Source organism: Quercus suber, unplaced genomic scaffold (genome assembly GCF_002906115.3).
Source record: "Quercus suber isolate HL8 unplaced genomic scaffold, Cork oak 2.0 scaffold_127, whole genome shotgun sequence".
NCBI lineage: Eukaryota > Viridiplantae > Streptophyta > Magnoliopsida > Fagales > Fagaceae > Quercus > Quercus suber.
Genome location: NW_027069590.1, coordinates 294,736 through 311,446, shown reverse-complemented (window position 1 = coordinate 311,446; position 16,711 = coordinate 294,736). Strand labels below are relative to the sequence as shown.

The following is a 16,711-nucleotide window of genomic DNA, read 5'->3' as shown; positions in this document are numbered from 1 at the left end:
ACAGGATTTGTTCTTCTCATGTTTTCCCTCATCTCAACCATAACTTTCCTCATTTGATCCATCTCCCTTTCTAAGTGTGGCACTCTTCTTGGTGCATTACCCCTCGATCGGCTTTCTGACTCCATATTTCTTCCATCTGCTTGGTTCTGACCATGCTCCTCTCCATAGACCTCCTGACATTGCCCTCTAAGGTTAATTTCCCTTTTCAATTCCTGGTTCTGGCGAGTTAATTCCGCCATGGCTGCAGCCATAGACTGCATGTGTTGAACTGATGAAGGTTGCATTGCAGGCGCCGATTGACGGTCATGATGAGGGTTGCTGGAGGCATCTCTACTCTATTGAGGGCCTGGACTGGTAGCCCTCGATCTTGTTCGGACCATTTCAGCCCTTTGTCGAAGAAAGAGATTACAGAATTCAACGATGAAACTCAAACGTAAAAAATTCTATCTTCTTCCCTACAGACGGCGCTAACTGATGAATCCAATGAATCAGTAAGCTAAAATTTCTGGACGTAATGATCTACAAGCCAAATCCTGAAGAAAAGAAACAACAAGTCAGAGGAGATCGGTGGAGGCCGGCCAAAATCCTCCGATGGTGAAGTCAGTGAATTCTCAATTCTCAGGAACGAAAAGAATTTTTTGATGTAAAATTTATGAGTTACCTCTTGCGTTTCAACAGAAGAGCCTTTATATAATGTCTTCTAAGGCAGTTATTTCTCCAAGCATTGTGTAATTCAGAAGATTTTGAGGTAACTCCCATAACTGCTTTGGAGGTTACTTCATTTGGGTTCCATTGATTATACCCGTTTTCAAAGGAGGAATGGTTACATTCTAATAGACAAGCGGAGTGTAGAGGAGATTTTCAAGACCCTCGTCCATCTTGCTAGTTTGATGGACGAGTGAATCCTAGGATGAGCTCGTCCATCTAGACAGACGGATGGACGAGCTTACAACAAATAGGGTTGCTTTCCTGTGGACGAGCTATATGGACGAGTTTAGCAGTTGGTTTTTTTGGTAACACCATCAGTTAGTAAAAAAATAATAATGAAGCAACTAATAAACAATAATTAATAATTTAATTAACCAATACATTATAAAAGACAAACAAATTAAATTATGTTAGGCTAAACGAAAATTAATAATTTTATAATTAATGAAACAACAATATAACAAATTATAATTTATAAAAGACAAAAAATTAATGAAAAAACTAAATAACAATAATTAATAATTTTATTAATATTTCAAACGAACTTCTTAAAAAATACCCTGAGAAAAATTCCTGGAGCTGGCACTGCTAACTCTAGTGAATAAAGTTATCCCAATCTATTTTTTTTTTCCTAGTATATATTTCATCCGTTTCAATTTGTTTGTTCTATTTGAAAAGTCAAACTTTTTAAGGAAACATTATTTATTGTCTTGTCTGCCTCATAAAAATATATAAGTTTACAAAACCACCCTTAAATAAATTTATTAGCTTTTTTTTTTTAAAAAAAAAAGTTATTATTAATGAGGTAACTAAAATAGTGCCTCAATTAGATTGATTTTTTAAATATTTGTTAGTTTTCTTTTTTAATATTTTTGAAATAAAGTAGGGTTATAATAAGAATATTAGTAAATTAATAACTTTTATTTTTAAAAATAGGACAATATTTTGAGACATTTTAAAATGGGATAGACAATAAACAAACTGGGACGGAGAAAATATATTTTTATGCAAAGTACAAAAAGTAATTTTTGTTAATATAACTTGATTGTCTATCACAAGGCCCACGCAAGTGCTTTAAATAGAAAAATTCCCAGGACGCCGAATTTGGTAAAGCCTAAAAAAAAAAAATACAGAATGTTGGACCTGGAGTATCTGCCATACGATGTGTTGCCGGATATCCTGCATGGACTGCCCGTGAAATCCCTAATCCGATTCAGGTGCGTTTCCAAATCATGGAACTCTCTAATCACAAGTCCTGTCTTCATCAATTCCAATCTCACTCGATCACATTCCGATTCCAACAAAATAATTGTTAGGTATTTGGATGTCAAACCCCAAGTAGAGCGCTACAAATTAATTCACGAAGACAATGACAATAATGACTCCTCCTCATCTGAACAAATTCAAGACCTTAAGTTACCATTAAGGAGTCGTCTTCTTAGCCATTTTCAATTAGTCGGTTCCGCGAATGGATTGTTTTGTCTTTATGATGAAAACCGTTTTATTCTTTGGAATCCTTGTATTAGAAAATATATTATCCTTCCCAACCCTTCCGTTACTGGCCTCTTTCCTTGTTACCTAGCGTTTGGGTTTGATTCGAAGACCATTGATTATAAGGTGGTGAAAATTGCCTATCAATCTGTAGATATTGGGTACGAAGGTGCCAAACCACCTCTGGTTGAGGTTTACTCTGTTAGCGAGGGATCTTGGAGAGTAACTAGTGCTGGTGACTCATATCCGCCCAGGATTGCTATTAGAAATTGGCACCCACAAGGAGCTAATTTAAATGGAGCTGTTTATTTTGCGGCGATTGATTGGGGAGATGCGGGTTTTGTGGCAAGTGATTGGGGAGATGCAAGTTCAATAGTTTTGTCATTTGATTTGGGTGATGAGGTTTTCCGCGTGATATCCTTGCCAAATGGTAAATTTGGATTGGATATTCATATTCTTACCTCAGAATTCAAAGGATTGCTTTCTCTAATATGTTATGAAAGTCGGCATATGGGTGAGCAATATAGTTGTTCTATTTGGGTGATGAAAGAGTACGGAATTGTGGATTCTTGGACTAAACAGTTCACTATTGAACTCAATATGATACACTGGGAAGTGTTAGGTTTCTGGAAGAATGATCATGTATTAGTGCAGAAAATGCAATCAGATGGTTTGATGATCTCTTTATATGACCCTGAGAGCCGACAAGTGAAGAATTTGGGGTTTTGTAAAAGCACATGTTGTTCTTATGCTGATGAATATGTGGAGAACCTTGTCTTACTTGACAAACCAAATGGTGTAGTTTCCTAGAGGAAAGTGAGCAAGAAGAGGAAGTGCAGGTAAAAAGGCTTCATTCAAGTATTCAACTCAAAATTTCAGCATTTACATTCCTCAGTTCTATCTTATTCTTGGTATATACTAGATATTTTTGCATTGCTATAAGTAAATATTAAGTTTCAAACCTCAATATATGGCTTTTGGATTTAATTTTTTCTTGAATGGATAAAAAGATTAGTCATAATTTTTTAAAATTTTTTATAGGTAATGTAGCAAAATTTTATCAATTTAGAGAAAAAAGAAAAAAGAAAAAAAGACACAATGTACAAATATAACACAAGTCCACAAACTCCTTGAAAGAGGAAAAAGACAGCCTGTTCAAGGCAGCCATCCAATCATACAACAATCACAGCAAAAACAGTTTCAACTACAATGATGCCAAAACATGCATTTATTTTTTGGTTGGCTATTCAGGATAGGCTTTCCACTTTTAATAGATTAGTTAAGTGGGCCTGGCAAGGAAATTTGTTGTGTGGATTCTGCAGAAACAAGTGTGGATCCAGGGATCATATTTTCTTTGAATGTTCCTTTTCAAGCAGGATGTGGCAGCAAGTAGTGTGGGAATGTTTATGGCCAGGTGCGTGATCACTGTGAAGCAGTAATTGATTGTGGGGAAAATTTAACAGGTAGAAGTATACAATCAAGAGTGGGGAAAATGGCCATAGCAGCTGCTGTATATCATATCTGGAGGCCGAGGAACACTTGTAAATTTTCAAAAATTATGTTTACGGAAGAACAAATGGTAAAGAATTTTTTTTTTTGGAAATAAAATGGAGAATAGGGGCCTTTGTGCCTAAAAGAATCACAACATATTTTGAAGCTTTGGATAAACATGTTTTTGGTGATTTGTCTTTTAGGAAAAAAAAAATGTTTGTTGGCTGAGCTCTTGGAGCTAGATTTGAGAGATGGGTTACAATTTTTGTCTCTAGTAGACAAAACTAGAAGATCTGAGATCAAGGCAGATATTGAGACTTTAGCTGCCATGGAGGAGATTTCTTGGAGGCAGAAATCAAAGGCCCTATTCTTAAAAGAGGGGGACAATAATACCGGGTTCTTTCATAGGCTTGCCAATTCAAATAGACGAGCTAATACTCTGAAAGGTGTGGAGGTTGAGGGCACTATGTATGGGGATGAGTTAGATATTCAGGATCAAGTGGTGGGTTTTTATAAGAATTTATATCAGGAACCTAAATCTTGGCGGCCCATTGTTGATGGATTAGAATTTGCAAGGTTGGATGATTCTGATCAATTTTCTCTTGAAAGGGAGTTTGAAAGGGAGGGGATCATTGCAGCTCTTCGGGAGGCTAAGGGTGATAAAGCTCTTGGTCCTAATGGCTTTTACCATTGCATTCTTTCAAAAGTGTTGGTGTGTGATTGAGAGGGATGTTTTGGCTTTCTTTGTGGACTTTCATAGACAATGTTTCTTTGAGAAGTCTCTTAATTCTACTTTTCTGTGTTTGATTCCTAAGAGATCAATGCTGTTAGCATTAAAAATTATCGTCCAATTAGCCTTGTGGGTAGTTTGTACAAACTTTTGTCTAAGGTGTTGGCTCATAGACTTCAATGTGTGTTGGATAAACTTATTTCCAACTCACATAACTCTTTTGTTGGGGGAACACAAATTCTTGACTCTGTTCTCATAGTAAATGAATGCTTGGATAGTAAATTGAAGAGTGGTATCTGGGTGTTATTGTTAAGTTAGATATTGAGAAGGCTTTTGATGATGTAAATTGGAATGCCTTGTTTTACCTTATTAAGAGGATGGGTTTTGGGGAGGAGTGGGGGAGATGGATGAAGGGGTGCATCTCTACAATACATTTCTCAGTGCATATTAATAGGTCCCTAGCTGGTTTTTTTGGTAGCTCTTGTAGTCTCTGTCAAAGGGATCCTTTGTCTCCATTATTGTTCTTGTTGGTGATGGAGGTGTTGAGTAGGCTATTGAAGAGGACAAAGAAGGGAGATTTTCTTAGGGGTTTCAAAGCTAGTCATAATGGTGGTTTGCATATTTCTCATCTTTTGTCTGCTGATGAAACTATTCTTTTTTGTTATTCTTTTTTATGATGCTTCCAGGGAACAATTATTATATTCAGATGGTGTTGATATTCTTTGAAGCTATTATAGGCTTGGAAGTGAATGTTGGTAAGATTGAGATTATGCCAGTGGGTGAGGTTGGGAACTTGGATGCTTTGGCTTGCGTTTTATGTTGTAAGGTTGGTTGTTTGCCCATGTCTTACTTGGGAATGCCTCTTGGGGTTCATTTCAAGGATGCTTTGATTTGGAACCCTATTATAGAAAGGAAGGAGAAAAGGCTTCCAAATTGGAAGTGATTATTTTTATCAAAAGGGGGTTAGACTTACTTTATTGAAGAGCACTTTGTCAAACCTTCCAACTTATTATCTTTCTTTGTTTACCATTCCACAACATGTAGCGGACAAATTAGAGAGGATTTAGAGGAATTTCCTTTGGGGGAGATCTGATGAAGTTTTTAAATATTTGCTTGTTGCTTGGGATAAGGTTGTTTGGCCTATGGAGGCAAGTGGTTTGGGGATTCTAAGGATTGGGCTTTTTAACCAAGCTTTGCTTGGGAAGTGGCTATGGCGCTCTGGGTAGGAAGTTACCCATTTATGGCGTCAGGTTATTGCCATCAAAGATGGAGAGGGTAGTGGAGGTTGGTGCACTAGAGTTGTCAAAGGGATACGTGCTTGTGGGTTGTAGAGGAAGAGAATTAGAAAAGATGTAGATAGTTTCTTTAGTCATGTGGTGTATTCAGCAGGAGAGGGTAGTCGCATTCGATTCTGGCATGACCCTTGGAGCAGTCCTACTTCTTTGAAAGAGTTATATCCAAACTATTTGTCCATGCTGTGGCTCAAGAAGCTTTGATTTTTTATTTGAATTTTTATGCACCATATAGGGGTGGTAGGAGTTGAAACTTACTTTTTTGTCATGCATTTAATGACTAGGAAACGGGGAGATTTTACTTTTTTTTCTAGCATCTTTCTACCAGAATACCAAGGGGGGAGGGTGATGATGTTCTGATTTAGTACTTGAATCGTAGTGGTATTTTGATGTGCGCTCCTTTTATAGTTCTTTATTAAAATCCCCTTTTGTTTCTTTCCCTTGGCTAAGCATTTGGTGTATTAAGATACCTTAAAGGGTGTCTTTCTTTTTTTGGACTGCTGCTAGGGATGAGATTCTTACCATATATAACCTTGTTAAGAAGAACTTGTCTCTTGTTAATTGGTGTTGTCTTTGTTGGTGTGATGTGGAAACTGTGGATCACCTTTTACTCCATTGTAAGTTTGCTCATGCTTTTTGGAGTGTGGTTTTCCTTAAGCTTGGGGTTCAATGGGTGATGCAGTATACAGTTCTCTCTTCTTTTCGCTTGGAGGAATTGTTTGGAGAATTATTCTTCAAATGTTTGGAATATGGTACCAGCATGTCTTATGTGGTTAGTATGGAAAGAACACAATGCCTGAACTTTTGAGGACATTGAGAGACCTATTGAACTGTTACAAACATTGCTAGCTAGGACTTTGTTTGAGTGGTCTTGTATTTGGGGCCTCACGCATTGTATTTCCTTGTCTGATTTCCTTATCTCTTAGATCTGCTATTTGATTTGTTTGTATTCTTTCTTTGTTGTGTGTTTACAATTGTAAACACATTGCATTTTTGCTATCAATAAAACTTTTATTACCTAGCCAAAAGAAAAAAGGATCACAACAATTGACAGAAGTAAATGTGAAAGATTACTTGTTAGACAATTTTTTTGTAGCATGATTGACTGGTTTGGTGATGGTTGAGCTAGTAATCATGGGCTAGTGATTAAAAAAAAATAAAACAAGAATATTTTGCAAATAGAAAGTGGGGCTGGTGAATCACTTATCCCTTGCTTGCTGGTATCAAAATGTTGCAGCTTCTGTTCTAGTTTGCTGTTCTGGTCTTGTGCGTAGATGCTGTTTGCTGCTAGTAGGTTATTTGACTAATCCTCTAGGTGGAGTGTAATATATTTGCTGGAGAGTTGGTATGCACCCCTTTCTTGGTGTAATTTTCTAGTTTGGGGGATTTAGTTCTGTTTAGTTTTCAAAATGGGGTTTGCAGTTTGTTTGTTGCTGGTTTGGTGTTTTGGACTTCACAGTAGATCTTTCTTTTGTTTTTTTTAATACACTTTTATTCATAAAGAACTATATATATATATATATACATACATATATTATCATTGTACTTTGGCTATGTTTGTTTCATGGATAAGTGGGGGAAAGAAATGAATTTCAGGATTATTTTCTAGTATGGTTGATAATACAAGGAAATTTGCCTTTACTGTTTATTGATTTGATTTTGGTGTTTTATATTTATTTATTTGTTGATTATCTTTATTATTACGACCAATAAAAATAAAAATTAAAATTAAAATTAAAAAAAAAAAAAAAAAAAAAAAAAAAAAAACCAAAACAAAAACAAAGACTGCAAGTGCAAATATTTAAAAAGTGGGAATTGATTGGAATTCCTTAGCTGGTTGGCTTCTTTGTACCGTAGAATTGGCAGTCCTTGTACTGCACTTGGTTAAGGGTTCGTTATAGTTTATTTTATATTGTTTGTAATATGACACAATTCTTGTCTGTTATTGTTGTATTGGTAATGTGATTGTTGTTAGTAGGTGATTTTAGTGTATGGTTGGTAATAGGATTTTTTTTTTTTTTTTTTGCAAATGATTTTATAAATTGAAGATTAATATTTTTTATGATTGTCATTTGTGTTGCAGATAACAACAATACATAGGACTGAAGGATGCATTCGCATAATGTGGCAGCAGCTTTTTCCTTTTTGTCCAGATTTGTTTTTTGGCCTATGGATCTTTTTCAAGCCTCCTTTTTTTGGAAAGGATCATTTAAATTTTAGACAAAAATGTTGAGTGTCTTTCTCAGTCTAGGATAGTTTTAATTTTAATTTTAACTTTTTTTAATTTTTTTATAAACAAAGATATTTTATTAAAAGACAAGATTACTTCGTGTTCATGATGATAAACGCAGTAACCCAACATGAATGAAGTGATTCTATAAAATCAAAATGGGAATGCAACTAGTAAGACGCCACACAAGAGACCAATTAAAATTAGTTCAAATCATCAATGATCCCAACTTAAGATTAGAAAATATTTTTTTTTTATGTATAGTAAAACATATAATTGTTTCTAATGATAGCCACATAAGACATACCGAGACCTAATTTCAAATATTTAAGGGGTGCTTATCAAATTAATTCTTTCAATCTACCTTCCCTCGTAATAGCCATTAGATCCCAAAAGGCTCTAAAGACTACCCTCTATCTCATCCTATCGGTTGCTAACCTCTTGGGAATATTTGAGTAGAGAAGATCTAAAAAAATTTTCATTGACTCTAATTTCTAAACATCACTCCATCTAACTTATAATAAATTTCACATTCTAACTTCACTTCACTCCATCTAATTGACTATCCATTATTGATGATTGAAACATTTTTGTTCATTGAATATGCATATAAATCAAGGTGCAATTCTTCTATAGAATGATTCATGTGCCAATTATCATGTGGAAATCTTACTTGAGTGTATAAAGTTATCCTAATCTAGGGGCCGTTTGGTAACGTTGTTCTAGTAACGTTGTTTGTATTTTTTGAAAATAATTATGGGTGAAAAAGTGTGAAAATGCATGTAATCTATATCTATATATACCTACAAGCTGAAGCGTAGTATTTATTGTTGCTACACTCTAGTTGAGCTACATTAGCGTCCACGTCATTACCCTATTTCCTTATAATTTTTTTTTATTTCTTTTTAATATTTACTCATTTTTTAAATATTTGTACTTTCTCCTTCCCATACCTTTTCATCTCCTCACTATCCTCTATTTTAATATCACTCTTCATCTTTCCCTTACTTTGTCTCTTCCTATTTACACTATTTTACTATAAATTTGTCATTCTCTCTTCCATTCTTTGCATAGTTTTCCATTACAAAAACAAAGTTTCTCACTCTCTCTCTTTCTCTCTCGGTTTATCTTTCTTTTTTTTTTTTTCTTACATCTCTACTTTAGGTTGATAAATTTTTGTATTCTTTAGAACTCTACTTTTGGTTGATGCAATTTAATTTTGTATTTTAAGTTTTTTTTTTTTTTTTGATTGTTGATCTACTCTAATAGATTATTTTTAAAAAATAATCCTAATACATTAATTTAGTACAATTACAACCTACATATCTAATCATTGTTAACTATGTTTTAATTTTAATCTTCTATCATGAATGAAATGTGGAAAATACTCGAATTGAAGGAATTCTTCTACAATTCAAGGAGGAAATACCACTTGAAAAAAGAAGGAAAATCAAGCAAATAATATCCTTGGAATGGGAGTCAGATGACCAGGTCCTCTAATTTTTTTTCAATAACGTTACACCAATAATATATTTAGTTTTCAATAAACTTAACAAAAAAATAATTTTTTTTTCTTTTATATTGTAGGAAACTGTATTCACATGCCTTGCAAATAGAAAAAAATAATTACATGGAGAATAAGCTCATTTCATTTTTTTCCCCTTTATTTATTTCCCCATGTAAGATACAACTGTTTAGTCTACCCATTATATATATATATATATATATTCTTTCTTCTATTAGTCTTACTCTTTAATGCCTTCTACACTATAACCAAAATAAATAAAAGCTCTCTTTAATGCCTCGACAATTTTCACCTTACCTTACGCGGTAACACCTCCTACTCTCTCACCCTCCCTCACTCATAGAGACCAACAGTCAACACTTTCACATATATGTGAAATAAATATATTAAATGTTATAAAAGTAATGGGATGCAATCAATTGTCAACACTTTCACATGAATGCGAAATAAATATATTAAATATTTTTAAAAGCGATGGGATCAGTTAAAAGATGAGGGAAAAAGGGAAAATAGTTACATGGACATGCTCGGATAACAAAAAAATTGCACTTTCATAGTTGAGCTTAAACCTGTTGTCTAAAAGATAATTCAGCATATGAAAAAACAAATTGAGCAGAGAAAACAATAACGTTGATAAAGCCAATTAATTTCTCCGTGCAATGTAAGTTGAGAAGTCATAAGCTTTGCTGTATAAAATCACTTTATATCTCCAGCCTCTTAAGTATTCAAATTGATAAAGGTTGAAGTGGAGCACAAATTGCAAATTACCCTTTAAATCCACGTTGAACAGTACTCAAGATTGTAAGAGTTTTTGTCTTTGCCTCTCTCCATTAGGACTACCATTCTTTTACCAAAGTAGATGAGGATTACAATATATGAATTTGTCTTAAACATTAATACAAGTACTCTTTTATCAAATTTAATTGTTTTCCTTTCTCCTTTTTAATTTTTAATTTTTTTTTTTTTTTGGAGAAAGATTCTCCTTTTAAGTTATACCATTAAAAAATGCACATTTTTTTTTATGAAAATAAAAATATGAACATTGATAGTTTTAGTGACATGTAATGCATATTGTAATATTGATATGGGTGTTTTTTATGAGCCTCCAAGAATTGGCCCTATGCTATGGGAATAGGCAAATGCCAAACAAATATAAATGCAAATGCAAAAGACTAGTGTCACTTTATTTTTGTTAGCAATTAATGCACTTTCTTAATATATTGTTTGAATTTTCAATCTTTATAGTTTAAACAATGAGGTCATATGGTGATTTGCTTATCAAGTGTTTGATGTTTTATTTATACATTTTTGTTTATAGACAAATACCATAACTCAGGCTTTATAATACTTTTGTGTAAAATTGACACCATCAATTGATGGCCATGATTTTTGGTTCATGAGTTTTGGTTCATTAGATTGTCTGCTTTTAAATAACAAGACTTCATATTAGTTTCATAAGTAGCAGCAACAACAACAACGACACTAATAATAATAATAGTAAGTTGTGTGCTGTATTTATTTTGTTTTATAAGGATGCTAGAAAATTACTTCAAACAATAGCAATAGAACTATCAAACAAATGTGCAACTGTAAGACCATACAATTAGCATATATGATTTTTCATCTACTTTGACAAGAATATGCTAAATTATATTCAAAATTTTATTAGATGAATGCAAATTTCAACCTACTGAATAAAAATAGAAAAGCTCATTGGAAAATCGTTTGTGTTTAGGTTGGGAATTCAGATATAGGAATTCATATTGTGTCAAAACAATCAAATAAAAGTCTTTAATCCATTAATAATAAAACCTTTTGGAAAATCGAAACTTAGTCAACCAAGTATGGCAGAATTAATATTTCAAAAAAAAAATCAATTCTTCTAGAAATTATCCTCATTTGGTTCCAAATAGTAATCTCCAATAAAACAAATATAGTTCCATGAGTAAAAGCTCCTGTCAGCATGAGTCCTATTATATATTGGTGATACGTATATAACACAGCTTGAGGCGTAATAACATGACAAATATTAATAATAAAAAGACAACCCTAAAAAAAATTATTACGCGCAGCGCACGAGGCTGTGATTACTATTGTTTAAAAACTGAAAACATTTTATTAAACTACTGTACCAAACGGAGCACTACTTTTTTTTTAATATATTTTTATTTATACAAAATAAATAAATAAAAGTAATTTTTGCTAGTAAAATTTAATGGTCAGTCACAAGGCCCACAACAAGTGCTTTACATTGACAAAAATTCTCAACACTCCAAATTCGGTAAAGCCGGAAAAAAAAAATCCGAAATGATGGACTTGGAGTATCTGCCATATGATGTGTTGCTGGAGATCTTGCATAGACTACCCGTGAAATCCCTAATCAGATTTAGGTGTGTTTCCAAATCATGGAACTCTCTAATCACAAGTCCTGCCTTCATCAATTCCAATCTCACTCAATCACACTCCGATTCCAACAAATTAATTGTTAGGTATTTGGATGCTGCACTCCGTGTAGAGCGCTACAAATTAATTCACGAAGACAATGACAATAATGACTCCTCATCTGAACAAATTCAAGATCTTGAGTTCCCACTAAGGAGTAGTAGTCGGGACTATTTTCGACTAGTTGGTTCCGCGAATGGATTGTTTTGCCTTCATGAAGGAAACTGCTTTATTCTTTGGAATCCTTGTATTAGAAAATTTATTACCCTTCCCAACCCTTCTGTTACTGGCCTCTTTCCTTGTTATCTAACATTAGCGTTTGGGTTTGATTTAAGGACCGATGATTATAAGGTGGTGAGAATTGCCTATCAAAGTAGAAATATTAGGTACGAAGGTGTCAAACCACCTCTGGTTAAGGTTTACTCTGTTAGCGAGGGATCTTGGAGAGTAACTAGTGGTGGTGACTCATATCCGCCTAGGATTACTATTAGTAATTGGCCCCATCAAGCAGCTTCTTTAAATGGAGCCGTTCATTTTGCGACGAATGATTGGGGTGAAGCCTAGAGTTCAGTAGTTTTGTCATTTGATTTAGATGACGAGGTTTTCCGCATGATATCCTTGCCAAATGGTAAATTTAAATCGGATGCTCATATTGGTACTAGTGGTGGCAAATGGGCTGGTTAGGTCATAAATGGATTGGATCATAAATAGGTTGGATGTGTAATTATCTATTTATCCATTTATAACCCGTTTATATATAAATTAATTATCCATTACCCGTCCAACCCATTTAATTAGTAATCCGTCCATTTAACCCAAATAAATAAATAACTTGTTAAAAACTTTAAAAACAAAAATTAAAAAGTTCAAAAATCACTTTTCATGTTCTTTCCCTTCAATTTCCCTTCTCAAAATTTCATTTCTCAGCAACCAAACAAAGCCATAGAAAAAAAAAAAAAAAAAAAAAAAAAAAAAAAAAAAAAAAAAAAGCAACCAAACAAAGCCATAGAAAAAAAAAAAAAAAAAAAGAAAAAAAAGAAAAAAAAAGAGAGGACGTTTTTCTTCTCTGTGCTGCTTCGTCTCTTTCAACCCAAAACTCTGAAACTCAACAACTCCATCTCCATCCTCACAAACAACTCTTCCTAACCCTATTGAAATCAACAACTCCATCCCCATCCTCCACCTCCGCCACAATCGCATTCCTTATTGCTGAAAAATTGATCCAAAGCCGCGACCTCGGAGTCCACTTTTCCAGAACCTTCTTGCTGAAATCCAGCGACGAGTACACCTGCCTGAACTCTGAAAGCTTCGGCTGGAGCCTCTTCACGAAATTGATCTCCGCCAAAGGGGATCGAATCGCTGGCACAGAAAACGAAGTCGTAGCTGAGTTGAAGAAATTCTCGAGCTCTCGATCCAACGACATCGCTAAGTTCTTGAACGTGTTGGCTTGGTGGCGCATGAGTTGGATATCCGCATCCGCCGAGTCACGAACCTCTCGCCAACCTTTGGATATGAAGGAGAACGCGCTCGAATTCGACGAAGAAGAAGACGACGTCGTTGCTCGATTCTCGTTGTCCATGGCTGACTTTGAAAAAGCTTGGGTTTCTCTTTGTTCTTTGAAAATTTCTGGGCTTGAAAGAATTGGTCTCTCTCTCTCTCTCTCTCTCTATCTGAGAAAATGTTTAGAAATCTAGAAGTTAAAGTGTTTGGGAGTGTTTGGTTACTGAGAAAATTTGTATATTTAAGTTTTAGATTTTAGAAGGGTTTAGTTGGTTATTTAATTTTAAATTCTAAATGGGTTTAGTGGGTTTTAGTCGATTTATCCATTTAGACCCATCTAATTAAATAACCAAATGGGTTTTTATCCATTTAACCCAAATACTCAAATGGGTTGGGTTAAGACTTTTCCAAATAATGTGGATAATGGGCAGGTTCATGGATATGGATAAAAATTGCCATCCCTAATTGGTACCTCAGTGTTCAAAGGATTGCTTTCTCTAATATGTTATGAGCATCCGCATACAGGCAATTATTATATGTGCAGTGTCAAGTGTTGTTCTGTTTGGGTTATGAAAGAGTATGGTGTTGTGGATTCTTGGACTAAACAGTTCACTATTGACCTCAATACGCTACATTGGGAAGTGTTAGGTTTCTAGAAGAATGATCATGTATTAGTGCAGAAAATGCAATCAGATGGTTTGATGCTCTTTTCATATGACCCTGAGAGCCAACAAATGAAGAATTTGGGGTTTTGTAAAAGCGCAGGTTTTCCTTATGCTGATAATTATGTGGAGAACCTTGTCTTACTTGACAAACCAAAAGATGTAGTTTCCAAGGAGGAAAGTGAGCAAGAAGAGGAAGTGCAGGTAAAAAGGCTCAATTCAAGTATTCAACTCAAAATTTCAGCATTTACATTCCTCAGTTCTATCTTAATCTTGGTATATACTAGATATTTTTGCATTGCTATAAGTAAATATTAAGTTTCAAACCTCAATATATGGCTTTTGGATTTAATTTTTTCTTGAATGGATAAAAAGAGTAGTCATAATTTTTTTAAATTTTTTATAGGTAATGTAGCAAAATTTTATCAATTTATAGAAAAAAGAAAAAAGAAAAAAAGACACAATGTACAAATATAACACAAGTCCACAAACTCCTTGAAAGAGGAAAAAGACAGCCTGTTCAAGGCAGCCATCCAATCATACAACAATCACAGCAAAAACAGTTTCAACTACAATGATGTATGTTCTGTCCCCTCAAAAGTATGCCTATTTCTTGCCAAATGGTCCACATTAAGCATGGAGGGATATCCCCCCAAATAATAGTGGACTGATGATGGCCAAAATCCCCATTGTGGTGGAAGAAGATGCTCTAAAGAGTGTTCAAACTTGTTAAATATGATTCGTTGGCCAAGGCCAAAGTCCCTACTTCTTTGTTCATGCTTAACATGCTTGATAAATTGCCCCAATAATTGTGTTGAGTACATCACAACCCATAGGTACTACTAAGGGTAGGACAGCTAACACGTAAACAAGTCAAACACAAGTAAACAAATTTTTTTTTACATAATAAAAAATAAAAATCTATTGATATGATGGAGATGTAGTATATATCTTATAGATTATATTTTTTTTGTTTCCTTGAACCATGTTAGAGAACTGACATGATGGAGATGTAGTATATATCTTATAGATAATGTTTTTATTTTTCCTTGAACTATGTTATCATATCTGGAGGCCGAGGAACAATCATAACTGGTAGAAGTATACAATCAAGAGTGGGGAAAATGGCCATAGCAGCTGCTGTATATCATATCTAGAAGCCGAGGAACACTTGTAAATTTTCAAAAATTATGTTGACTGAAGAACAAATGGTTAAAAGAATTTTTTTTGGAAATAAAATAGAAAATAGGGGCCTTTGTGCCTAAAAGGATCACAACAACTGAATATAAGTATATGTCGAAGATTAGGTGTTAGACAATTTTTTTGTAGCATGGTTGTGACTGGTTTGGTGATGGTTGAGCTAGTAGTCATGTGATTGTGCTAAAAAAAACAAGAATAATTTGCAAATAGAAATTGGGGCTGGTGAATCACATATCCCCTGCTTGTAGCTTTCAAATTGTTGCAGCTTCTGTGCTAGCTAGATGTTGTTTGCTGCTAGTAGGTTATTTGACTAATCCTCTAGGTGGAGTGTAATATATTTGCTGGAGAGTTTGTATGCACCCCTTTCTTTGTGTAATTTGCTAGTTTGGGGGAGGTGGTTCTGTTTAGTTTTCAAAATGGGGTTTGCAGTTTGTTTTGCTTCTGGTTTGGTGTTTTGGACTTCACTGTAGATCTTTCTTTCGCTTTTTTAATATATATATATATATATATATGTATTATCATTATACTTTGGCTATGTTTGTTTCATGGATAATCAGGGGAAAGAAACGAATTTCAGGATTATTTTCTAGTATGGTTGATAATTCAAGGAAATTTGCCTTTACTGTTTATTGTTTATTGATTATTGATTTGATTTTGGTGCTTTATATATCTTTATTTGTTGATTATCTTTATTATTACTACGTAATAAAAAATTTAAAAAAAAAAAAAAAAAAAAGACTGCAAATACAAATATTGACACAACAATTGACTGTAAGTATATGTCGAAGATTAGGTGTTAGACAATTTTTTTGTAGCATGGTTGTGACTGGTTTAGTGATGGTTGAGCTAGTAGTCATATGCTTGTGCTAAAAAAAAACAAGAATAATTTGCAAATAGAAAGTGGGGCTGGTGAATCACGTATCCCCTGCTTGCTGCTTTCAAATTGTTGCAGCTTCTGTGCTAGCTAGATGCTGTTTGCCGCTAGTAGGTATTTGACTAATCCTCTAGGTGGAGTGTAATATATTTGCTGGAGAGTTTGTATGCACCCCTTTCTTCGTGTAATTTGCTAGTTTGGGGGAGGTGGTTCTGTTTAGTTTTCAAAATGGGATTTGCAGTTTGTTTTGCTTCTGGTTTGGTGTTTTGGATTTCACTGTAGATCTTTCTTTTGTTTTTTTAATATATATATATATATATGTATATGTATGTATTATCATTGTACTTTGGCTATGTTTGTTTCATGGATAATCAGGGGAAAGAAACGAATTTCAGGATAATTTTCTAGTATGGTTGATAATTCAAGGAAATTTGCCTTTACTGTTTATTGATTATTGATTTGATTTTGGTGCTTTATCTATCTTTATTTGTTGATTATCTTTATTATTACTACGTAATAAAAAATTAAAAAAGAAAAAAAGACTGCAAATACAAATATTGGAATTC

At 33.9% G+C, this 16,711-nt stretch overlaps 2 protein-coding genes across 3 annotated transcripts; both read left to right on the top strand.

Moving 5' to 3' along the window:
* Positions 1-1,798: 1,798 nt before the first annotated feature.
* LOC136068648 (F-box/kelch-repeat protein At3g23880-like) lies at positions 1,799-8,058 on the top strand. 2 transcript variants are annotated; one of them, XM_065776067.1, is made up of 3 exons: positions 1,799-1,925; positions 2,025-3,038; positions 7,796-8,058. In XM_065776067.1, exons 1-2 carry the CDS (start codon positions 1,843-1,845, stop codon positions 3,007-3,009), a joined length of 1,068 nt encoding a protein of 355 aa, XP_065632139.1. In that variant the 5' UTR covers positions 1,799-1,842; the 3' UTR covers positions 3,010-3,038; positions 7,796-8,058. The 2 variants fall into 2 exon arrangements, with proteins under 2 accessions (XP_065632139.1, XP_065632138.1); XM_065776066.1 differs by having other exon boundaries at positions 1,800-3,038.
* A 3,716-nt stretch (positions 8,059-11,774) lies between these two features.
* On the top strand, positions 11,775-15,630 carry LOC112005407 (putative F-box protein At3g47150). Its single transcript, XM_024037683.2, has 4 exons — positions 11,775-12,356; positions 12,474-12,588; positions 13,257-13,553; positions 13,860-15,630. Exons 1-4 carry the CDS (start codon positions 11,775-11,777, stop codon positions 14,063-14,065), a joined length of 1,200 nt encoding a protein of 399 aa, XP_023893451.2. The 3' UTR covers positions 14,066-15,630.
* Positions 15,631-16,711: the final 1,081 nt, after the last annotated feature.